The following is a 25,893-nucleotide window of genomic DNA, read 5'->3' as shown; positions in this document are numbered from 1 at the left end:
ACACATTAAAATATCTCTCACAATGTTAGGCAATATTATCAGTTATTCATTTACCATACACAAGTGATAATGTAAACGAAACCAATTGTTTGGCTGTTTTGCCCTATTGACATCACTTTGGAAAGTGGTAATTCGTCTCCTCTTCAGCAATTCTTAGGTTTTAGCTTCAACATAGCAAGATAACAGAATACTTCACACCCTGTGCATAAAGCTAGGAGCTGTATCTGAACGTGGTACATATTTACATCTAGACAGACTCGGCTGTTGAAACAGAGAGAATATAAAGATTTCAGGTAGCCATGAATAACACCAAACTGCAAAATATGAAACCTGAAAAAAACTAAAAAAAAAAGACCCATATGCAAGTTTGCGACGAAGGGAGCCTGATCGATATTTTATTGTTCCCTGACCCACTTTTAGTTATTTTATACAACACCTGTCTCGTCTGAGAGGCTAAATGGCCTGTTTAACCTCAACCAAGAACATCCGCCATTTACATTATATCTGTACCAGCACAGTTGTCTCCCCTGTTCATTTCAGTCGACGCCATTAACACCTCAACTAATCTCTTAGAATCCGTACTTGCCTTTGAAAATGACATTACATAACTTCAGATCATGCTTGTCTCCACACATCTTTCATATTCAAGGTTATGTAACATCACACTTACGTATGTGTCAAAGTCTGGTTTTTGGATGAAGAGAGAAAATATTTTGAGACAAGAGATTTCAAATAATTTCCATTATTTCTTACCTAGTAAGTTTGCATTTGCAACATATAATGGATGTGTAAAAAAAAAAAAAAAAAAAAAAAAAAAAAAGAAAAGGATTACAAGACTCAGACGGATTTAATGAATAGTTATTTATTTATTTTTAGAATGTTAAAATGGTGACATCCAATGTTTACATTTCCAAAAATATGCTGTCTTTTATATTTTTAATATATTTTATTGAAGATATTAAAAAAATTTTAATTTTCCCAATTGTTGTCAAACTGACGGATCAATGAGTGATCCATGTTGTAAAAATATTTGAGTTGACAACAACTTTGGAGATATATTTAGATTAAAAACCAAATTCAATTTGGTCTTGATGAATATTCCATTTTGAAATTTATCACAAGTCAGAAGAGAGTTCAAATAAGACATTGTCGTCAAAATCGTTGTCATTTTCGTTCATATCACTTTCATCGCCAGAACCAAGCAAATTATCAACAAGATCATCGTCGTCATCATCATCGTCATCGTCGTCATCATCATCTGAAAAAAATGAATGAGTCACATACCAAACATGATAGAATTCAACATCAAATCTGCAAATAATCTGACTTTGACAAATAAAAAAATTCAGATTTTCTACATATTGCTGATGACAGTATTGCCCGATTGGCACCCGTGCCAGCGGTATGTTAAAAGCACCATTCAAGCGTGACTGTTGCCAGTGCCGCCTGACTGGCTCCTGTGCCTGTGGCACATAAAAAACACTACTCAAGCGTGGTTGTTGCCAGTGTCGCCTTGTCATTTTGAGTTCAGTCCCATTGCACAGCACCTTGGGCAAGTGTCTTCTATACTCTTTGGTATAGCAGAAAACTCTATAATATAGTCTTGTGAGTGGATTTGGTATATGGAAACTGAAAGAAGCTCATTGTATGCATGTGAGAGAGAGAGAGAACCCTTGTCTTGACATCACCATCATACAAATGATGTACATTTTCAGTCTTCCATGGAGAAATATTATCTTGCTTGAAGGTGAGGGTTGGTGACAGGGAGGGCATCTTCCCCGTGGTGTTCAGTAAGTTGATAAACCATTTTAATTTACTAAACAAGGCTGTTTGCCTGCCTGTTTGACAATCCCCTCAACCCTTATAAGAAACTCTCACAGAAAACATCATGTGATGTCCATATTCTGTGTTGAATGGTTTGACAGGATCTGACAAGTTGGATCCTGTCAAGCATTGAACTCCAATGTCTACTTTAGCATGGTTTCTACGACTGGATATCCTATCTAATGCTGACCACTTTACAGAGTGTATTGAGTGCTTTTTTGTGGCCCTGGCACTAGTGAGGTCACCAAGTAATTCACTAGATAAGCATATAATTAGAAAAGAAATGAACAGTACCTTCTATATCACTTGATCCATCACCTAAAGCTGATACATGGACAATGTCGTCATCTTCATCATCGTCATCATCATCATCGTCAATTCCCTCATCTTCATCATCATCATCGTCATCACCCTAAAAATGACAAGGTAATTAAAATTCAAGTTAAAATCAATACTAGGTATCTCTAGCTCTCCAACCAAAATCGTATTTTAACTTCTGTAAAATAAATCGCTCCACCCAAAATATAAAATGTGCAAGCCACTCACTTGGTCATCGTCGTCATCTTTTAATTTGCCAATCTCATACAATCTGCAGACATTTTCTTCAACATTTGTATCACCATATTGTTGAGTCTAGAAGGAAAATTTGAAAACAAATAATAATTCTTTCTACTATATAGGCACAACGTCTGAAATTTGGGGGAGTGGGATAATCAATTTCATTGACCCCAGTGTTTCACTGGTTCTTAATTGATTAACCCCTAAAGGATGAAAGGCAAAGCTGACCTAGACTGAATTTGAACTCAGAACATAGCGACAGGTGAAATACCGTTAAGCATTTCATCAAGCATGCTAACGACTCTGCCAACTAGCTGCCTTAAAACAAATAATAATAATAATAATAATAATAATAATATAGACAAAATTGGTCTCTTAGGGACAGCAAGGATTATCAGGAAGGTTCTAAGCACCTGAAAGACTGCTAAAAACTTGTGGATACCTAAGATCACAAGTAGTAACCCATTATCCATATAATTCCTACCAGGAATAAGACCGAACCTGAACCAAACCAAAATAATGATAATAATGGATTCAAATTTTGGCACAAGGCCAGCCATTTCAGTGGGAGATGGCTACTTGATTACATTGGCCCTGGTACTTGACCGGTACTTTATTTTATTGACCCTGAAAGGATGAAAGGCAAAGTGGGTGTTGATGGGATTTAAACTCAGAACATAAACAGCTGGACGACATACAGCCAGCCATTTAGACTAATGTGCCAGCAATTCCACCAGCTCATTACCTTACTTTTCCAAATTTTGACACACAGCCAGCAATTTTAGAGAGAGTGGGTTAGTTGATCACATCAACGTCAGTACTTGGAAAGGAATGAAACGTGGAGTTGACTTTGGTGGGGTTTGAACTCAGAACAAAGTGCCGAAGGAAATACTGCAAAACATTTCTTCTCACAATTCTGTCAGCTTGTCATTGATAATAATGAGCTTATTGTATATAATGCTCAGGAGCACAACAAACCAGATAGCAGTTTTCTAAAACCAATTGCCTTCTAAATCATTTGCTTATATTTATCACGAATGGTAAGCCATCCCATTGATAGTTATAGGTTTTTAATATATCAATCATTGGGTTTATGATGTTTCAGGTAATGAGACTAACAGGAAGTGCCTGTAACTCAGTACAGAACTAATACTGCAAATAACTGTTTGAGGAGCAGTAGTTTTTTTATTTTTCTTTGGTTCTTTACTGATACAAATTGGCAAAAAAGAATGCATGTACATGTGTACACACTACAGGCTTCTGCACAGGTTTTGTCAGCTAAATTCCATTCTTATGAAATATTGGTTAACCTGAGGCAATACACCAATCAGTAGGATAAAACCAGGTATCACATGGCTGTGAAGTAAACTTCTTAAGTACACAGCCATTTAAATCAATACTTTGCTGACTGCTTATGTTGTTTCCTAAATATATTATGGTATTGAGCCTAGAGTAGAATAGGATATATATATATATATGCACACACAAACATATGGCGTGTGTGCCCCTTTTTATCTGTGTTTGTCCCCCACCACTACTTGACAACAAGCATTGATGTGTTTATGTCTCTGTAACTTAGCAATTCAGTGAAAGAGACCAATACAATATGTACTAGGCTTACAAAACAGAAAAAGTGCTGGAGTCAATTCATTCGACTAAGAATACTTCAAGGCAGTGCCCCAGCATGGCTGTAGTCTAATGACTGGAGCAGGTAAAATATGTAAATTGGCTGTAGTCTAATGACTGGAGCAGGTAAAATATGTAAATTGGCTTCAGGCTAATGAAACATATTAAAAAACAAAAAAGCAACCAAACAAAATCGATTACCTCAACTACTGCAATATGATACTCTCGGGTGTCTGCAGCAAGGTTACAGATGCTTCTTGACTTGACATCATATGTTGCTGGGAAAAAGACAAACTTAAATTTTACACAGGCAACTTCTATCACAGTAGCTGTTTAACCATCTAGCATTCAATTCATTCTGTCAAATGTGATGCTTTTTTATTGACATTGTTTGGAATTAATCCTGCATTTTTGTAGCTTCAAGATTTCAATGATATGAATATTTTATTTGGTTGAGGAAAAAGTTTGTGCGCCATGTTAAAATAATCCTTTTTTATAACACTGCCATGTACACACACAATATAACTCCAACTCTATACAATATCATACAACAATCAATAAATCAGTTTACTTACATATGCAGCTATAGTCTCGGGAATCAAATGTTCTGAATGTAGAAGCATATATGCTATTGTACCGTTTGTCCCGTCGACGTTCATCTAACATGTGTATTGCTGAAGGAGAGACAGAAACACATTTACTAATACACGTCATTTACAAAATAAACAAACGAAAATATATTAACACACACAAATTGCATAGAATGGTAGGAAGAAATTAGTGGAAGGGGAAAAAAACCCCAACAAAAACCCTAATTTCTTTGTCTTTACAACTTTCCTATAGCTAATCAATCATCATCATTTAACGTCCGCTTTCCATGCTAGCATGGGTTGGACGATTTGACTGAGGACTGCGAACCAGATGGCTGCACCAGGCTTCAATCTGATCTGGCAGAGTTTCTACAGCTGGATGCCCTTCCTATCGCCAACCACTCCAAGAGTGTAGATATTCATTTATGCTTTGTAAAAAGCGCTGATGCTAATACCACGTAAAAAGCACCTAGTACACACTGTAAAGTGGTAGGCATTTTTGAAAGGGTATCTAGCCATAGAAACTGCACTAAGCTAGACAATGGAGCCTTGTGCAGTTCTCTGGCTTGCCAACTCCTGTCAAACCGTCCAACCCATGCCAGCATTGAAAATGTATATTAAATGAAAATGATAAGCTATCATAGCACTTTTACACAATCTGTACATGACCTAGAAGTTAGAGTTCTGGGTCCAAAAGCTGCCAGGGTAGCAGGCTGTGTCTTTGAGCAAAGCACATCATTTCACATTGTTCCAATCCACTTAGCTGGAGAGGAGTCGTACCAGCCATGTTGGTGCAGCCCATTCTCCTTCCACTTGTCACATCCTTGATATTTTGCTGGTTCAAGAGCGGCAAGATCAAGACGGTGTCCAACTACATAGGCACCCAAAACAGCAAAAGTTCGGTACTTGTTACCAAGTCAAAATCGTTTGGATGATGATGATGACGATGCTGAAGATGGGTTAGTTAGGACTTGTTGAGTTTCTATGGATGGATGCCCTTTCTGTTACTAACTCTTGTTTCCAAGCAAGGAAGTATTTCCTATGAAACATTTTCATGGGAAATATTATTGTCCATATTCTCACGGAAGATTAAAAACAAATGACACCGCTTGTATGGCAGCAACATCCATTTACAACCATCAAGACAAGGAGGTACACACACACACACACACACACACACACAAACTGTTCTTTCTCAACCAAATCCACTCACAAGGATTTGTTTGACCTATAGCACAAGACACTTGGCCAAGGTACCATGCAGTGAAAACGAACCTGAAACAATGTGGTTTGGAAGCAAACTTCTTAACTACAGAGCCATGTTTATTTGAAAAAGAAATACATTTAAACGAGCATATAAATAGAATTTAGTAAAAAAAGACAAGTACTTACTGCCATAAATTATTTCATTTGTGTAGTTGAAGTTCAGCTGACATTGGTCGAGACTAGGTACAGTATGAAGAAGTCTAAATGTTCTCATATCCCACTGAACAAATTGTTAAGGAACATGTGTTATAGTCAACATTACTATGGTTAAAACAACAACTTCATTACTATCTTTCCTGTAGCTAATCAATCATCATCATCCTTTAATATCCGCCTTCCATGCTAGCATGGGTTGGACGATTTGACTGAGGACTGGCGAACCAGAAGGCTGCACCAGGCTCCAATCTGATCTGGCAGAGTTTCTACAGCTGGATGCCCTTCCTAACACCAACCACTCCAAGAGTATAGATATTCATTTATACTTTGTAAAAAGTGCTGATGCTAATACCACGTAAAAAGCACCTAGTACACACTGTGAAGTGGTAGGCATTTGGAATGGCATCTAGCCATAGAAACTGCACTAAACTAGACAATTACTGTATATTATAGATCAACACAAAACATCAATGCCATGGCACACTATCATCACTGTTTTTATGTCTCTTTCTCCTGCGACCAATCCCTAATTGTTTTCCAAGTTGGGTGTTTATTTTCTTTCTGCCAATTGATACACACCTGCTAAACTATGGAGCATTTATTCAACAGAGAAAGTAAACAATGTCAGTGTTTGCCATTCAGATGCTGCCGATAACAACACTTTGTATTGATATTTAATGCTCTCTCACACACATACATGATGAGCTTCTTCACAGTTTCCATCAACTAAGTTCACTCACAAGGCATTGTCTGACTGAAGACTACACCAGAAGACAAGGCTAGAGCACATTGGTTCTTAATCATTTTTGGCCTAGGGAGCCCTTTGATTCCTATTTTATTCCACTGGGCCTCCATAGCCATTTGCTGTATATAAAACAAATCCTGCTGTATTTTTATAATATTATTAGGAATTGTATAAAAGATAAAACATTTTGTGAATTGTAGAAGTACAAGTAATTTATTTCACTTAAATTTTAATAACAAAATCTTATATGGATTCCAGTTGAGAACCACTGCTACAGCAAGACTGAACACAAAACCAGGTGATTGCAAAACAAACTTTGTAATAAGACAGCCGTGACAGCGCTTATCATCATCATTGTTGTTTTAATGTCCACTTTTCCATGCTTGCATAGGTTGGATCAGACATGTTCACAGAAGACCAGAGATGAAGGACATAGCTTCACTCATAAGGACACTCATTCATGACAAAATATTTGTTGGCTATGTGGTAAGAAGCTTGCTTCCCAACTACATGGTTCAGAGTTATCCTGAAGACACCCAAGGCAACCAAAGCCCTGTGAGCAGATTTGACAGATGGAAACTAAAAGAAGCCTGTCATATATAAACATACACATATATGTGTTCCCCCACTCAACATCACTTAATGGGTATTGCTGCATTTACACCCCCATAACTTAACAGTCTGGCAAAAGAGGATGATAGAATAAGTAACAGGTCTAAACAAAAAAATACTGGGGTTGATGCATTTGACTAAAATTTTTCACAGCAGTGCTCCAGCATGGCTGCAATCTAAATGACTGAAACAAGTGAGAGATAAAAAAAATTAAAGAAATCTATACATTTTGTTTCAATTTGATAAAGGATACGACTTCTGAATTAATGATGATCTCCAGTCCCATTGGGTGGAAAAGTCCACTTATTGCTGCATTGAACTTATCGAATTTATGTACAGCTTTACCAACTCTTACATCCCATAACACACCATCATTCAGCACCAAATCATCAGAGGGGTCAAATGTGGCTCGGTTTGATGTGTAGTAGTTGGCCTTTTCTTGATCAAATATTTCCATTATTTGCTGACCTGTGTTTATGTCATAGATCTAAGGAGAAGAAAAACATTTGCAAGTTAAATAAGGAAGCCGAATATATGAAAAGATTTAATAAAGAAACAACTAAAACATTACACTATCTAAAGAGGGATGATAATTTAGTATTCTGAAGCTATAGTAAAATATTTTCAGTATTAAAATTCTCTAAGGTAGAGTATGGTTTTGTACTGTCAAACAATACAGAACTCCACACTATCTAAAATAATAAATCAGTATTGTTAGACAGAGTAAAAAATGCTGTATTGTCTAAAGTAGGATAGTAAAATATAATATCAACAAAAATATTGTAAGGAGGCACTGAAAAAATGTTAGTACAAGAGAGCCAATAGTTAAAAAAGTTTGAGAAGCACTGCTTTAAAATATCTGACAAAAAATGCTTCATCACATATATCTATACAAAATATAGCAAGAATGGACACTAGCGTAGCTAGAGTTTGTGCCACTCCTGAACCCCACAAAAAAAAAAACATTACCTTCATTTGCATGTTCGGAAGTGGAAAAAACCCCAAAAAAACATGCATGTGCACACATGCATTCCCAAATATACTTACATAAGCTTTCTCTTCCCGCGTTCCAATGAGTTTATCCTGCACCTTTTTGCTAAATTCCATATAATTGTCTTCAGGGAAATTTTTCCTGAAAATTACAAAAGAAGACATCCTTTCAAGACATATCATCAAACACTTTGAAAGCATAATTTTGATTGTTTTGGGAACATCAGACATTTTCACTGACAAAATAACATATGCGCACACACGCACACACACACCATCGTTCTCATTTTGATGTCTAGTTTTCCATGCTTGCATGGATCAGACAGAATTTACTGAAGAAGATTTTCAATGGCTGGATGCTCTTGTTATTAACCATCACCTGCTTCTGTGGAAGATTGGAAATGAAGGACACTGCTTCAATGAGAGTGACACTTGTGTACAACTAATATGTAATGTCAAAACAAGGAGACATACACACACCTCCATGCACACACAGACATACATATATGACAAGCTTATTTCGGTTTCCATCTGCCAAATCCACTCACATGGCTTTGATTGGCCTGGGAGCTATAGTACAAGATATTTGCCTATAGTGCCCTGTAGTGGAACTGAACTCAAAACCACATTCTGAACCACACCAGTCATACCTCCAACTTGAAGTCTGAAGGAATCGGGCTCCCATTAGGGGCCTGCGAAATGAAGTAGCATGGAAGCGAATCAAACTGTTATATAGAGATTTAAAACTAATTTCTCTCTTTATGAGATCAGCAACTGTGTGTCACTTAAAAAATATATAGTATGAGCCCCCATCACTAGCTTGTGATTGTCATGCACCAAGGGTGGAAAGAAACCTAGGTCTGTGAGTATCATCAGAAAGGCTGGAGATGGTAGTGATGACCTCCCTTGCTCATGCTATACAGACACAAACTGTCGGTAGCCAGCTGGAAAAATTCTTTTCCTGGACTAAACAACAGTAATGTCGTCCTTGTATAGGACTGCCACATTCTGTTGGCAAATAAACTCTACAATTCAGTACTGTTACTGCATATCTCTTGCTCAGAGATTTAAAACTAGCTGTTTATCTCTTTACAAGATCAGCAACTGTGTGTCGCTTAGAAAGTATATAGTATGAGCAAGTCAAAGAAGCCCTCATCACTAGCCTGTGATTATTTCGCACTGAGGACGGGAAACAACCCAGAAACCTAGGTCTGTATCACAAAGGCTGGAGATGGAAGCAATGACTTTCCTCGCTTATGCTATATGAACACAAACAGTGTGTCAGTAGCCAGCTGGAAAATATGTTTTCCTGGGGCTAAACATCAGTAACATCATCCTTGTATAGGACTGCCACATTCTGTTGGCAAATAAACTTTACTAAATTTATTTTCATGTTGCTTTAATACAATAGACACTTGATTTAGGCTCTTCTCAAATCATTAAAATGAGTAATGTATATATACTGGATAGTGAAACATAAAAACCACTTACTGGTTTTCAAGTCTGTCTAAACTTTTCCACAAAGAAGAAAGAGGTGTTCCCCATGATGCTGAAGTAACCAGAAGGTTACCATCCTGTTAAGGAAGAAAGAAAGAAAAAAAGCAAATAATAATTAATTTTAAGATAAAAGATTCTCAGGAAGTAATTTCTGAAAGATTTTGTTGGAGACAAAATACTGGATATTAACAACTGTTCAAGTCTTTGAATCTCAAAGCAGCCAATAACATCAGAAATTAAAGCTACAGTAAAAAATAAAAAACCTTACACAAGTGAAATGAAATGAAAACAAACTAGAAACTGAAAGTAGGATATATATATATATATATATATATATATATATTATTAAAAAATCAAAGAGATTCAGAAACAGTATCTGCAATCTCAGGGGATTAAAGTACATTTTTATATATGACGTTGACCACTAACGTGGACATTTAATGTGCTAGAAATAGATCACGCTATATTTCATGTTGAGAACAATTTAGGTCTTTTTAGACACAAGATGTGATCTATTTCTAGCACATTAAATGTCCACGTTAGTGGTCAACGTCATATATAAAAATATATATATATAGCTCGACTGCTGTTCTATAGTATTTGCATAATAATAATATCCACCGTTATATAAGTTTGTAGTAGAAAGAAATAATTTACCTTTGTCTGTCGGCAGTTTGTGATAGGAGATGAGTGACAGTTATAACTTCGGCCCTCCTGTAAACAGTCAGAATAATCAAATTAATACAGTTTCATAATAAATGAGTAAACATGGGGGATATAAATGGAGCTGCAGAAGTATATACCTCTTAGGAGCAAGATTTGGACAATATGTTACGTAAGTGGTCTATGAGTTATAAATATTGAGAGGAAGATATTTAAAAGGACTGAATATGAGTTTATGAAAAAGTGGTGGTACCGTGATAAGATGCAAAATATGTGTGTGTGTGTATGCATCTGTGTCTGTTTTCCCTACCACCGTTTGACAATCAGTGCAGGTGGCATGTAAAAAATACCATTTGAGCATGGCCGTTGCCAGTACCATGTGACTGGCCTTCGTGCCGGTGGCACGTAAAAGCACCCACTACATTCTCGGAGTGGTTGGCATTAGGAAGGGCATCCAGCTGTAGAAACTCGGTCAGATCAGATTAGAGCCTGATGCAGCCATCTGGTTCGCCAGTCCTCAGACAAATCGTCCAACCCATGCTAGCATGGAAAGCAGACGTTAAACAATGATGATGATGAAGCATTGGGGATTCATTCGACTAAAATGCTTCAAAGCAGTGCCCCAGCATGGTCACAAGCTAATGATTGAAACAAGTAAAAAATAAAAGATATATGAAACGGGTGTTTTAATAGCTGAGTGAATCAAGTATCAGCACCTTAAGGGAAGATTTGAGTTCTAATCCAATTCTACAGGACTTGACAGCAGAGCAGATAGGAACAATGATAGAGAATGATTCAAATGTGGATTACTGAACTAAGTGGTATAAGACCAATAGCTCGGTGGTTTACAATGCCAAGAGAATCCTCTTATACAAGAATAAAAGTGTAGTAAACACTAACTTACCTCTCCAGTTTGAATATTAACAGGCTTTAAATCACCGGAATATGTACCCAGAAGAAGAAAATTACTGGAAGACTGGAAGTAAAAAAAATAAATGATAAACAAGAGTACTCAGAGAGTGCTAACCTCTGCCAAGGCAACACCAACGTCCTCTCAACGATTAGCAAGAGATGATTTTTAAAAATAAGAATATCTGAAATAAACTTGATTGCTCTCATAAAATGAAAATACTAAAAATGAACCCAACCACTCTCAAAAATTAAGTAAAAAAAAAAAAAGGAAAAATAACCCAGGGTACTGAATCGATCCCAAACCCTAATCAGTTCATGCCAGTCACAAGGCCAAACATCCCTGCAAGTTTCATCCGAATCCATCCAGTGGTTCTTGAGATATCTTGTCCACAGACAAACTAACATGACCGAAAACAATACCGCTGCCTTCGCTAAGGTGGAGGTAATAATAATTTTCACAAACTGGATTGATGTTCACAGCCATCGTGAAAGTAGTATTGCAATCAGTGGGTGTTGGTTGATAATTGCAGACGACACAGAAATATTGGGCTCATCAGAAGGTGATCACCAACATGCACTGAATGGGTTTACTGTTGATTGCTGCAAGGCAGGGATGAGATATTGGTGCTCCCAAGAAAATCTTCCCAGTGCACTCTGCATGTTAGTGGAACATCACAGAGGCAAGTGGAGAAGCTCAAATATTTCAGGACTATATTCACAAGTGATAAGAGGCAGGAGGCTGAATTAGGTGCTAGAATTACAGATGCTGGCACAGTAATGCACCAGCTTCAGCATTTAATCTTCCTGAGCGGAGAGGTTGGCAAAAAACCTAACCCGTTAAATTCAATTTGGTTTCCATGCCTGTCCTCACCTGTGATCATGAATGTTGGGTAATGACCAAAAAAGTACAATCACAAATACAAGCAACTGAAACAGGATTCCTTTGAAGGGTCTCTGGAGTGATGTTACTTGACAGGGTGCCTAGCTCACAGATCAGGGAGTCTCTCCAGTGAAGTTGCTACTTTTCTGGTACAATGGACATGTGATTAGAATGTTGCAGGAATGAATCACAAGACAGATTCTTCAAGTCAAGTCAACTAGCAGGAAACTTAAGGGTAGACCAAGAACAAGATGGGTGGATAATATCCAAGGTCTTCGTTAGTAACATTTGGAGATTCAGCCGGAAATGATGGTTGCTTCTAATACGACCGTATGGAGGAGGTGCCTGAGGAATCACCCACCCCCACCCCAGAGATGGATGGATTGTTGATAATAACAACAACAACAATATACTTGAATTGAGTCTAACTTTTTTTTTTTTTTACTAAATCCAAGCTTTATAAATCTGACATATTTTAAATGCTTTTAAAGAAAAGAAACTCTCAAATTGATAATTATGTTAATAAACTATAACTGGCTAAACTGTTTAGTTTATAAGTTAGAATAATGTCATCATATATAGAATAATGTATTTAAAACAAAACAACTTACAATAAATGTACAAGAAGAATAACCATCTTCATCTGGATCACGGAATGTGCGGATAGGTTTGAATCTGAAAACAACACCAAAAATCAATGTTAAATTCAAGGAAAACAGAGAAAAGGGATGGTTTATCAACCAGACAAGTGACTTTTTTCTGAATATACCAAGTATGGTAGAGACCAAGGACATGAATCACAAGGACAAGTAGCAGTCAGTAATGAGTAAAGTGTTTCTTAATCCTGCAAAGGATGTTAGTCTTTTCTGGGCAATTTTAGACTGATAAAAATGTGGGACATCCTGGTAGTAGAGCACTGTATTTGTGCATCCTAGAATGTATAGCTTAAGCTGAGAATTGCTCATGGATATTCGAGTCTAAGACAGCTCTTCTTATATGGTTATAATGTTTTTAAAGTGAAATATTGGATCTTCATTAGATGACACAGCACCAAAAGAAAAGGTTGAGGTAAAACACAGGATTGTGTCACTAGCACGGATGCAGTGTTTTAGAATAATGCCCAAGATCCTACTTAAACCCCTGAAACAGGAGCTAGATGTGAAATTGTAAAGCCTAATGAGAAGGGCTTCTCTTAAAAGACCCATCAGAGGAATCTTTCTTCCCTTACTTAAAAGTCTAACAGAAGATAGAAAGATGGGATAATTTGGGGAGATTCTTTTAACAGATACATCAGAATATTTAGCAGTTATCGAAATGAAAAGCAAACGCACACAAAGGATTGACAATTAAAACCACTTATTTTTGTGTTCAGTTTCTGGCTCTAAAGAGCAGAAGGTATGGAAGTAGTGATTTTAAATAAAATTACTCTTTATATAAACAGGGATAATTTAATCTGTATATTACAGGCAAAGTTAGGCAATGTGACATATTTAATAAAGTCTAACTATTGTCCAAAAATAAAGAAAACACAAAAACAAAGTGAAAGAACAGGGTGTATTAGGTTGATGGTCAGGAAATACAGAAGACGTCTTTGACATTTCAAATCTATGTTCTGCTAGTCTAACTAACCTGACAGGAACATCTAAGTTTTAAAGTTAAAAAAATAAACAAACCTGCTGTAAACATATTTTTTGTGGCACTTAAATCCATCAATACCACCAAATTTAGGAGAGATCTATATAAAGAAAAACCAGAAAAAAATACATTAACACATATCAAAATAAATTGTTTCAGAGACAATAAATATTGCTTTTATCAATTAAAAAAATTTTAATCTAATATGCTAAATTTGAGACTTTGCAGGGTCCACCATGTTCAGATTTTAGTTAATGATATAAGAATTGGGTCAGAAAATTTGAATTCAGTTTTGAGTGTTTTTGATTAATACGATGAGTAATATACTAAAATATTTTCAAGCATTGAATAAAACAGTCGTGCTTTATTGGTTAAAATGTATGTACAAAGAAAATACTGTAAAGTAAGATATAGTATTACATTTCTGTAAATAAGCAAAATTTAAAAAGTAACAAATAAATAGTATTCCAAGTTTTATAATCAAGCAAATACCATAGAAGATGAATTCTTGGTACCAAATGTATTTTAAGGTTAGTTGGCTATTAAGAAGTATATCTAAATATTAGTGAAGATATTTCATTGAGTAAAAGGACTTATTCAAACACTGTCTTCTGGCTTTGAATAAATATCGAGAATGAGTGAATCAAATAACACACAACAAATACAAAAACAATAACATTATTTTAATGTTCAATACGTACCATAGCTCTATTAACTCTAGCTGTAATGCAAGTAGGAGCAAATCTACTTCCTCGAGGATCAGGACATTTATGAGGACTGAAAATGACAAAAGCTCCATTATCTTTCTCGTTTTAAACAAATGTATACAAAGGAAAACATTAGGAAACAGAACATATGGTCAATGCCATTTTTCACCAATTTGTAAACGGCCTTACAGAAACAGGACTGAAATACTCAAATTTTAACCAATAAATATTTGAAATACTAATTAAAACAATTATTTATTGAGTACCCTCCATAAAGCTCTGTTCAATAGTTTCTGATGTAAATGTAAATGTTTCAGAATTTGATAATTATGAGATGAAATTTTGTTATTACAATATTACAAGGTTGTCATACAATTTCTGAAATCACAAACTTTTATGAACATGATCAAACTTCTCAAGAGTGACAGATTAAAAAAGACAAAGCCAAAATTCAGACCATCACAAATCAACCCCTTAAATACAAATGTCTCCTGGAATAATGGCTTAATGAACAAAAATAGTTGGTTTCATCAAGCTAAGATATAAAATTCAGTTCTTTTCAGGAGCAGGCATTTGCTTCCCAGCTAACAATGTTTCAGGTTCAGTCCCACTGTGTGGTACTTTGGACAAGTGCCTTCTACTTAAGTCCTGGGCTGACCAAAGCCTAGTAAATGGATTTGGTAGATAGAAACTGAAAGAGGCCTACTTAGTGTCTCCTTGTGTAAACATCACATGGTTGTTGTAAATGAATGTCACTCATTTCCAATATTCTAAGAAATCATGTCTGGTCATAGGGAAACATTCCCTCACTTACAAACAGGTATCGGTTGGTGACAAGAGGGTCATTTGGCTGTAGAAAATCTACCTCAGTAAATTCCATCTGGCCCATGCAAACATGGAAAAGTGGACATTAAATGAAGATGATGATACTGGAATTTATTCTCCAGCCTTTATTTTCTAATTCAATGATACCAGTGATTTTTGTTTTAACAGATACCCTCCCATTCCTGCTTAAAGTAAGCGGAGAAATTGAAAATTGGTCAACACTTACGTGAAGAGTGACATTGGGGGACACGTTACCATGGGGTTCTTACAGAGTGCATGTTGTTTCCTGAGATATTCTGTAACAATGCCATCCAATGTTACCTCATTATCAGAATGGTGCTTGTGAATCATATTTTTCATGATGGTCATGTCTTCTAGTCGATCTTTCGTAAGCTGAGACCTGGCATTAGCTGCCTGGTTGGCCTAAATGGAAACAAATCGATTATATATTTATTTGAAAAGAGGAAATGATTAAATGAGTGAAAGTAACTTTTTAGACAGACAGTATGAAGTAAAACACACACACAAAATATCTACATAAGTTTGAAGCATTTAAAAATATATTTTGATGTGCTATTATAGTCCTGGGCCACCTGATATCTACTGAGTGAAATTGGTAAACAGAAACTTCAAGGAAGCCCATCATAAACATGTATGCCCAACTTACCCCACCATATCAATATTTCACTTGAAGTGCCCATCCAATCTTCTACCCCCCCACCCTCAGTCAAGGGGTATCTTTAATGTTGCAAGCAACACGGCAACATTATTAGTGCTTGTACCATGAAAAAAAAAGCAAGCACCCAGTATATTCAGTAAAGTGGTTGGCATTAGGAAGGTCACCTGGTTGTAGAAGCCATGTACAAACTGGAACACTGGAGCCAGACATAGTTCTCTGACTTATTGGATCAAAACATCCAACTGTACCAGCCTAAAGTGGATGTTAAATGCAGATGGTGTGGAGGTGTGGTGAATGTTGAGCCAGAACATTGTCTGGCTAATCAACAGATGGTGACATTGTTTATTTTCTCCATAGATCCACAGACATGTGCTAACTGGTGGAATGAGATAATTCCTTACTTGAAAAACAAGTATGGATCAGCACCAGAAAGAGCAACCAGTTGTAGGAAATCTGCTTCAAACTTTTATCTAAGACATTCTAGCGGGGAAAAATGGCTGTAAAAATGATGATGATATATATTTTAGGGACATTGAAACGATTAACAAATTACCTAAATTGAAATAAGAGGAAAACAAAATGTGGCCCTTACTTTGATAGTTGGTGTTGAAGCAATTACAGGAGAAGCAGCAGAGTGTCGATTAAGTGAGAACTTTACAGGACCTAAAGTGCCATTGGTGTTGAGGATACTGGCACCAGAGGAATGTGATAATAGAGATGGGGTTTGGTTAGAATTGTGACTAGTTGGTAATGGACTCAGTTGACGTGACTGCAAATACAAACAAGTAAACAAATGAGTAACAATAAACATGTGTTTCAATTGGGTTGTGTACAATTCTTTCACAGATGAAAGTTTAACTAAATATCATATTTGATAGCATTAAAAACACATGGGCATACCCCTCAGCAGAACATATTTAGGAAAAAAAGGTTTTTAGTACATTAAAGCTTATGAGAGACCTAACTTTGCATATAGGCGATCTTGATATGTCTTGCTATTAAAAGACTGATCAGCTAATGAGAGTTTCATTTGGTTGAAATAAGGGGTTTGCATGCATACATAAAAGGTAGTAGCTTCATCTTTCACTACAATTGCTCTATAGCACTTGACAAAAATATTAACTTTCAAGAAACCAATACAATTGTATTTCATAATTTCTAAGCAACCAGAGTTTGTAGTTTTGGCAACCACAGATGAGTAAATATCACAACTGTAATATTTATATTAAAAAATACTTTCGCAATTTGTTTTATCTATTTTACAACAGTGCAAAATATTAATTAAAGTATCTCATTAAGAACTATTACATTTATTTGTTTATTCAGATGTAATAAAGCCATTATTAAAATAATCCTTTATTAGTAGCCAACAAAAAACACCACTCATTTCCCATATTAGAGATAGTAAAGAAAAATATCTTACAGCTTTTGGTGTGGTCATAATTGGGTTAATCAGCGGGTTTGTTGGATGGACTGTAGGAATGGACATATTGCAAGGTAAGTTAGCCTCTGTCTGAAGGGCAGTTGCTGAATTGACACAACCTGAAACAAAAGAATATAAAGTTAAATTTAGTGAGACTGCTTTTCAATGGAAACACCACATAGGAAAAAATGGATGTAAAGACAACTAGAAAAGCACTGAGAGAGCGCAGACCTCTGCCAAGCAGCTAATTTCTACCCATATACACGCATGCTGAAAATTGCCCAATTTCCCAAACCATCAAAACTACAATCACTACAATCATTTTCTTTACACAGTTGAAAATCCATTATCTGATACTCATGGGACCAAGATTGTTGCAGATTTTTGATATTTCTAATTTTGGAGTGCTTTATTAAAAAAAAAAATTAAAAAATTACATCTACAAAATGGAACAGTTTGAGGATAGAAACCAGGTCTAAACACAGCTTATAGACATACTCTGACTGTGGTTCTATATAAATCTTTAATAATTTTTCTTATACTTAAGACCATCAGAAATGTTAAGAGATCAGCCTCTACCGATGTTGTGATGCTTTGATTAAAAGGTTACAGCATAGATTAGATTACTTAGATAAGTTTCGGCCGAAGTTGACTCAGGCCATATCTAATTCAATAACACCACCTGGAAGAGATACACAGTCTGTAGTGGACAGATAGCACGGGGGGGGGGGGAAGCCTTGAACGAATTTTAAAGATGGGCAATGTTGATGGAATATTTTCCACATCATACATGATATAGAGCTCACAGCAGCGGTGGAGGGAGCAAAGCCTGAGCTTTTTGAGTCGATCCCAATAGTCAAGGTTTGTCATGTCATCCTCTGCCAACCAGTTCATTTTAAGATAGATACGCAAGTAAAATTACTAATAGAGAAACGAAAATAAACTTTGGAAACAACAACGATGAACGTGTTTTGAAGGGAGATAATCAAAGAACGTAACATTGTAATACTTCATGTAAAGTAAATATAACAAATGAAAAATTCTTCAAGAATCCATAAAAATTCCTGGATCATGACCAACATTTCATCATCTGTTCCTTGTGTCATTACTAACTTTTCCTATAAGTTTCATCGAATACCGTTCACAACTTTTTGAGTTATTTTGCACACAGACAGACAAACAAACGCCAATGAAAACAGAACCTCTTTCCTTGGCAGAGGTTATGATGATGGTGATAGCAAAGATAGGTAATGTTTTAAGAGTGTAAAAAAAAAAAAAAAAACTAACCTTCAGACAAAAGATACTCGTGGATCAAATGAAATAATTCTCTCTTCTGGAAAGTAATTTTCGTCTGAGCTACAATATCAGCCTTGAAAACAAGAAAGGATAATTTTTTTAAAGCATTTGGAAAAAATTTTAAATGATTTATCGGAAGATAACAACCCATCACAGCCTGCGTTTGACTCTATGATATGAATTCCCTGGTTTAAAGTGATATGAAAATTTTATGCTAATTTATGTTCTGAAAACCAGCTTAATTAATAGCAAAATTATTTTACTAAATTCATTTTCAAAATTAATTCAAACAAAAACTGTTTATTTCAACAAATAAATTAATATTGCCACTGATGGTGGCATGCAATAAGCACCTCAGTGCTGCCTGATTGGCTCCCCGTGCTGGTGGCACATAAAAAGCACCATCCAAACGTGGGCAATGTCATAGCTAAAATACCTTTGATCACAGATCCTCCTTATCATGGCTGACAAAAACATCAACCTAAAATCCTATATTTTATATGCATCAAACTGTTTTGACAGTTAATGAACACACAAACATTTGTTAAATTAACATTTTGAGTGATTGTGGTTACATATATTGATATCTTGAATAACTCCTTGAGAGTAGGGCACTGGGTTACATACAAACTACATACTAAGAATTTCATGGAATCTTGTCAGATTACAGACTAATGTCTCGTTTCATAAAAACAAAAGATCTTTTCTGGTAGCTGTTTCAGGATATAAACTGAAATAGAGATAAATCTCCTGTATAAGAGGCCAATCTATCTCAGGTAATTTCCCCAGACTGTCTGGTATCTATTTCTGACAACTAAATCAACTGAAACCTATAGAATTAAGTCTAACCATCCAAATACACAATGAGACATCTTCAATGAATTTAAACTTAAATTGTTTTAGCTGGTAGTTCAATATTATATCTACACATTTCAATTCTGAGCTGTTTCACATGACAAATACAGGACTGTTTATTTTCCAAATACTTACAGCAGCACCTCCTCCCATCAACATAAAAATATTTATTCAGTGACACAATACAAATCTATGCATATATATTTTTTTTTTGAAGCCAGGAAAAACCATACATCTTTCAATTACCTTCCTGATGTCTTGAAGAGAAGCTTCAATATTTGCATTATGGTGTTTTCCAGACACACGTTCAATTAATTCATTGGAATACTTGCAAAATTTGACATGTGCTTGTCGCTTGTCTTGAAGAACAGGTTCTTTCATAAGCTCTGTATTAAAAGAAAACAGTTTAAAGATGTAAAGTAAAATATTCAGTCTGTGTATTTCTGTCTCTGATCCTACCCATAAATATTTGTGGAAACTATTTAATAAAGATAAAAGTACTTTATTAACGCACTTTACTTTGGAAGTTTGCATAGTTCAAAACCATTTAAAGATTTTATGATAGACATCAATATTGGGTTTATAGACATCAGTTGTGGTGTAACCGAAATTTGATGTTTTATTTATGTTTTTATACCAATTATCAAATTAATGCAATATCTGAATCCAAACTCTACCGAATTACTGCAACAAAGTTACTTCAGAATGGCATCCATTAAAACTTTACAAAGAAACCCCAAAAATTACAAAACTTAATTGATAAGATCAATAAAAACCACATAGTACATCAAGTGATATTTCTTTCAGAATTTAATAATCACAAATATTTACTGACAGATGGACAAAAATATAGGTGAAAATATCGACACTCACGTTGCAATAAACCATTATTGAATAAAGGAAGTTTCCCAATGATCTGCCGAACTGTTTCGGACCGAGACAAACCAACAAGAGCCTAAGAAAGTAAAGACAATCTTATTTAAGAGATTTTAAATGTTTTTAATTTTTATTACAAATAGTATATTATATTTAACACTTATTATGAAAGTTTTATCAACATTATTTTAGAAGGAAATACTTGAAGAAATCATTTAAGATAATAATAATAAAAATCCTTTCTGCTGAAAGCACAAGGCCTGAAATTTTGTGGGGAGGGGACTAATTAATTACATCGACTCTAGTGTTTTACTGGTACTTAATTTATTGATGAAAGGCAAAGTCAACATTGGCGGAATTTGAACTCAGAACACAAAAACGGATGAAATTCTGCTAAGCATTTTGCCTGATGCGCTAACGATTCTGCCAGCGAACTGTCTTAATAATAATAATGAATTTATTGATATTAAATAATGTTAAAAAATTTGTAGCACATATATAGAATGATGAAAAGTTGATTTTGGCAAAATGTGAACTCAGAACATAGAAGACTCAGTATTGTGATTAACTTCAATATAAATGCTTCTCACTAGTACAAGGCTACTAAGTTCCAAAAGACTAATAAGTATTAACTAACTCAGTACATGGCTAATATTTATTTTACCAACTCTAGAGATAGGAAAATCAAAGTTGATTCCAGCAGGCACTGGCAACGATCACGCACCATTCAAGCGTGGCCAATGCCAGTACCACTTGTCTGGCCCTCATGCCGGTGGCACATAAAAAGCACCCACTACACTCTCGGAGTGGTTGGCATCAGGAAGGGTACCCAGCTGTAGAAACATTGCCAGATCAGATTGGAGCCTGGTGCAGCCTTCTGGCTCACCAGCCTTCAGTCAAACTGTCCAACCCAAGCCAGCATGGAAAGCAGACGTTAAACAATGATGATGATGAGAATCGCCACTACTATGTGAACGATTTATTTTAGAATAAGGACTGATGCAAAAGCTAAAAAAAAAACCCAAACAATAAACAAACAAAAAACAACAAATGAAGTTAAAAATATAGATGAGAAAGTGAGCAGTTAGCAAAACAGTATTTAGACACATTCTAAGCTGGGTTTTATCATTGAGAGTGCAATAGCAGTTTAGGAATGCAGTCCAAACACAAGGAAATAATCACATGTACAAATACAATATGTGAAAACAATCCTAAAATACCCAGATCCAAATAGTGTATTAGTAAAAATAAAAAATATCTAAACTTATCTTAGAAATACAGAACTGCAATATCATAAATTAAAAACCTAATATTTGTTGTGTTAAGTTCCGTGACAAAGAAGATCTATTTATCTGAAAATAAGTAGCAGATTCACTTCAGAGTTGAACACTTTTACAAGGGTGTCCCAACTGTCAAAATTCACATGGCATAGGAATGGCTGTGTGGTAAGTAGCTTGCTTACGAACCACATGGTTCTGGGTTCAGTCTCACTGCGTGGGACCTTGGGCAAGTGTCTTCTACTATAGCCTTGGGCCGACCAAAGCCTTGTGAGTGGATTTGGTAGACGGAAACTGGAAGAAGCCCGTCGTATATATGTATGTGTGTCTGTGTTTGACCCCCCCCCCCCAACATTGCTTGACAACCGATGCTGGTGTGTTTAGGTCCCCGTAACTGAGCGGTTCGGCAGAAGAAACCGATAGAATAAGTACTAGGCTTACAAAGAATAAGTCCTGGGTCGATTTGCTCGACTAAAGAGGCGGTGCTCCAGCATGGCCACAGTCAAATGACTGAAACAAATAAAATAGAGTATGTTCCAAGTAACTGTATAAATACCACAATATAGTAACAGGGATTAAATTAAATAACTTTAATAACTCCTCATAACGATAATTATTACTAATAATCATTGCAGTATCTGAATCACATTTGAAAAGACATAAAGAAGGTACAATAAAAAAACTATGTTGAGAATATATTAAAACATTGCCTTACTTTACACGCTAAAGCACGAATATTATCAGCTTCGCTAATGGGAGTTTTCTGAGATAATAACTTCAGAAGAACCTAGAAAACAATACAAACAACAAATTATACTCAAAATTCAAATAACAGCAATAATATTTATCTAACCACAAACAATTTTTAACATATATATTTATGTACTAAATTGTGTTATGCTATCTGTTTATATACTGACTGTTGTGGTGAAATTTTTGTAATCATTGTCTTTGTTTTACAAATTGAGAAGACAACCTTATTCTTAATTAAATTTATTTTTGGTCTGTGATATATGAAAGAGAAAGGTATTAGAAGAAATAGAGGTTAAATTGGATTAATAAGATATTGTAAATAAATCCACATGGTCCCAGGTTCAGTCCTACTGCGTGATACCTTGGCAAGTGTCTTCTGCTATGGCCTTAGGCTGACCAAAGCCTTGTGAGTAGATTTGGTAGATGGAAACTGAAAGAAGCCCGTCATGTATGCATGTGCATGTGTCTTTGTATGTTTCCCACCACAGTTTCAAAACCAGTGTTGGTGTGTTTACATCCCAGTAACTTAGAAGTTCAGCAAAAGGAGCCAAAAGAATAAGTACTAGACTTCAACAATTAAGTCTTATTCAACTAAAAATTCTTGAAGACAGTGCTCCAGCATGGCTGCAGTTTAATGAGCAAAACAAGTAAAAGATGAAAGATATCTAATGTTTTACTTTCAATATTTATTGTAGATTACGTGTGTGTGTAACACTTGTCTTATGTTTTTAGGATGTAATTTTATCATGATGTTTATATATACTAAAGAAAATGATCCAGGTTAATAACTTGTCTCAATTTGATAACTGAAGGTAAAATAATTAAATATAATATCAAAGATTTCTTTTTGGGGTGGGGGAAATTACCAGCATCTTTTTTTTTTATTTTCATTCAAAACAAAACATTGGACTGACTCCTGTGCAGGTGGCATGTAAAAAACACCATTTGAGCGTGGCTGTTGCCAGTACCGCCAGACTGGCCCTCGTGCCGGTGGCACGTAAAAGGCACCCACTACACACTCAGAGTGGTTGGCGTTAGGAAGGGCATCCAGCTGTAGAAACTCTGCCAGATCAGATTGGAGTCTGGTGTCGCCACCTGGTTCACCAGTCCCCAGTCAAAGCGTCAAACCCATGCTGGCATGGAGAGCGGACGTTAAATGATGATGATGATGAATTATTAAAACATAAACCCTCAAGTTACCCCAGATTGCATTCAAATGAAGAGTCATAAGACAAAAAGACAAAAACAAAAATAACTCACCATGATGCCATTGTTTCCTCTAATTCCATCCCACATTTTACCCAAGACATCTTCTCCAACCTTCCAATTAATCCTCTTTTTAGAACCAGATCCTTTGAATCGACCTACTCCACCGCCAAGCTGTAAAGGGAGAATACATCTTGGTGTTATATATACAAATTTAGAAGTTTATTTTATGGAAGGCTGTTTCATAATCCTACAACACAATGAAGAATTAATTCTTGAACATCAGAAGAGTTAAGTTAGACTTAAGCCAATACCGCCAAATTTTTAAACCGTGGATTGGTACATTTTAAAACAGGTGACAATATATTAAATCTGGAACTACACAAATTACTGATGCTTTTATCAAACATATTTTCATAGTTTCATTCTCTGCTGATATGGCTAAGAGGTTCACCAAATTCTGTAGAAATTATTTAAATGGAAGAACTTAAAATGTGAACAAAGAGATTGAAATTGTACTTTTATCGCAATATGGACTTAGAAATACCCTATAATTATAATTCAAATGTATGACCATTGAGTTGATAGTCCAATAGCTAAAACTCCCAACCATCATGTATTAGAACGCTAGTGAAAATCCTCCTCCATACAATGATTCAGAGAAAAATACACAGCAGTGGCTTCTCATTTTATCTAGAATCATAGAAAAATTTGAATTTGGAAATGTTAAAACTAATAAAAGAATTTTCAGCCCATGACCGTTGACTATGCCACTTCATGCTACCAAAATTAGTTATGTGAATAGATCTAATGAAAGTTGTTTCTTTGATAGTAATACAATGTAGCAATGATAATGGGATGCTGATAGAACAGCATGCTATGAATTTCACTTAATGTTACTCTGCAAAGGATGATAAAAAATATTTTTCATGTACTAGGTTACATATACCTTTAAATTAGATGACAGTTAACTATATTTGATTTCACAAAATGTTATAGAAAAAAAAAAGAGTAAAATTGCCAAAAGGTTTTTCACAGCAGTTATCATATGTAATTAGAATATTACACTTACCCTTTCCATTGGTCCCCAGACACAATTTATGATGACATTTAAAGCAGATTTTTGTACCTCAGGGTCTTGAACAGTTTTGCCTTCAGCCAGACCAATCATTATGCTTAAAAGAAGGAAATACATATTTACATATATAGGTATATTATAGACATATAAATATTTTTGTTTTAAAAATGCTATGAAAACTTAACACCATTGCGCATTTTTCAGATGTTTTCTTCAGAAAAATGGAGTAATTTAAAACTGAAACACAATGAATTCACTTTACTAGGGGAGCAGAAATGACTCACCTGGTTCCTATCAGCATAGAAAACAGACAGAAAATGACAATAATGATAATGAAATATAAGACCATCATCATTTTACACCTGCTTTCCAGGCTAGCATACAATATATCTTCATCAATATATATATATTTAAATGCTAATCACTAATTCATTTGTTCACACTAGTATTACTGTTCTGCATTCCTTTTTTTGCATGTAAGAATAGATGAAGTGGTTTGAGTAAATTTTTATATAGTTATAGACAAATTTTTTCTCACAACTCGATGGTCTTCTTACAACTCAGAAATGGAAACTGGTAATCAACCAGTTCCAAGAAGAATTACGTGGCTCATTCACAAGTACAAGGCAGCTGATGAAATAATAAACTGAACTGATATATGATCTCTTAGCAAATGCATTTCTGTTTGAAATGCAAACCATGCATTTGTAAACTTAAAAAATAAAAATATGCAGAGATAAAAAAATATACAAATATTTGAAATACTAATTTTTAGATGTTACTAACTTGATAGCAGAGGCTGTAAACTCCAAGCCTACTGGGAGGGGTTCAAGCATAGCAAGTTGGCACTGAGGCATAATTGTACAGACTGCTAAGACATCCATTGCACTGCACAAGGTTTCAGACCTACAAAAGACAAACATAGTTTCAAGATAGAAAACAGAAAATGGAGGGGGTGGGTGGG

The 25,893-nt window shown here is 35.4% G+C and overlaps 1 protein-coding gene across 1 annotated transcript in view; it reads right to left on the bottom strand.

The window, feature by feature from the left end:
• Window positions 1–846: 846 nt before the first annotated feature.
• LOC106872186 (DDB1- and CUL4-associated factor 1) overlaps window positions 847–25,893 on the bottom strand; it is a 49,928-nt gene continuing 24,881 nt past the window's right edge. The window contains exons 14-37 of the mRNA XM_014919084.2: window positions 25,716–25,835; window positions 24,924–25,026; window positions 23,906–24,025; window positions 22,608–22,679; window positions 20,613–20,694; window positions 19,986–20,125; window positions 18,876–18,957; window positions 17,589–17,707; window positions 16,758–16,934; window positions 15,713–15,909; window positions 14,656–14,731; window positions 13,993–14,054; window positions 12,931–12,994; window positions 11,432–11,503; window positions 10,522–10,578; window positions 9,859–9,941; window positions 8,425–8,509; window positions 7,631–7,864; window positions 5,991–6,084; window positions 4,584–4,682; window positions 4,210–4,286; window positions 2,371–2,457; window positions 2,119–2,236; window positions 847–1,258 (exon numbers count right to left, since the gene is read on the bottom strand). Of these exons, the coding sequence (XP_014774570.1) occupies window positions 1,116–1,258; window positions 2,119–2,236; window positions 2,371–2,457; window positions 4,210–4,286; window positions 4,584–4,682; window positions 5,991–6,084; window positions 7,631–7,864; window positions 8,425–8,509; window positions 9,859–9,941; window positions 10,522–10,578; window positions 11,432–11,503; window positions 12,931–12,994; window positions 13,993–14,054; window positions 14,656–14,731; window positions 15,713–15,909; window positions 16,758–16,934; window positions 17,589–17,707; window positions 18,876–18,957; window positions 19,986–20,125; window positions 20,613–20,694; window positions 22,608–22,679; window positions 23,906–24,025; window positions 24,924–25,026; window positions 25,716–25,835 (2,563 nt within the window). The 3' untranslated portion in view covers window positions 847–1,115. The remainder of the gene's footprint in view (window positions 1,259–2,118; window positions 2,237–2,370; window positions 2,458–4,209; window positions 4,287–4,583; window positions 4,683–5,990; window positions 6,085–7,630; window positions 7,865–8,424; window positions 8,510–9,858; window positions 9,942–10,521; window positions 10,579–11,431; window positions 11,504–12,930; window positions 12,995–13,992; window positions 14,055–14,655; window positions 14,732–15,712; window positions 15,910–16,757; window positions 16,935–17,588; window positions 17,708–18,875; window positions 18,958–19,985; window positions 20,126–20,612; window positions 20,695–22,607; window positions 22,680–23,905; window positions 24,026–24,923; window positions 25,027–25,715; window positions 25,836–25,893) is intronic.

Source organism: Octopus bimaculoides, chromosome 4 (assembly GCF_001194135.2).
Source record: "Octopus bimaculoides isolate UCB-OBI-ISO-001 chromosome 4, ASM119413v2, whole genome shotgun sequence".
Lineage (NCBI taxonomy): Eukaryota > Metazoa > Mollusca > Cephalopoda > Octopoda > Octopodidae > Octopus > Octopus bimaculoides.
The sequence above is the reverse complement of the archived record's forward strand: the minus strand, read 5'-3'. Positions and strand labels throughout refer to the sequence as shown.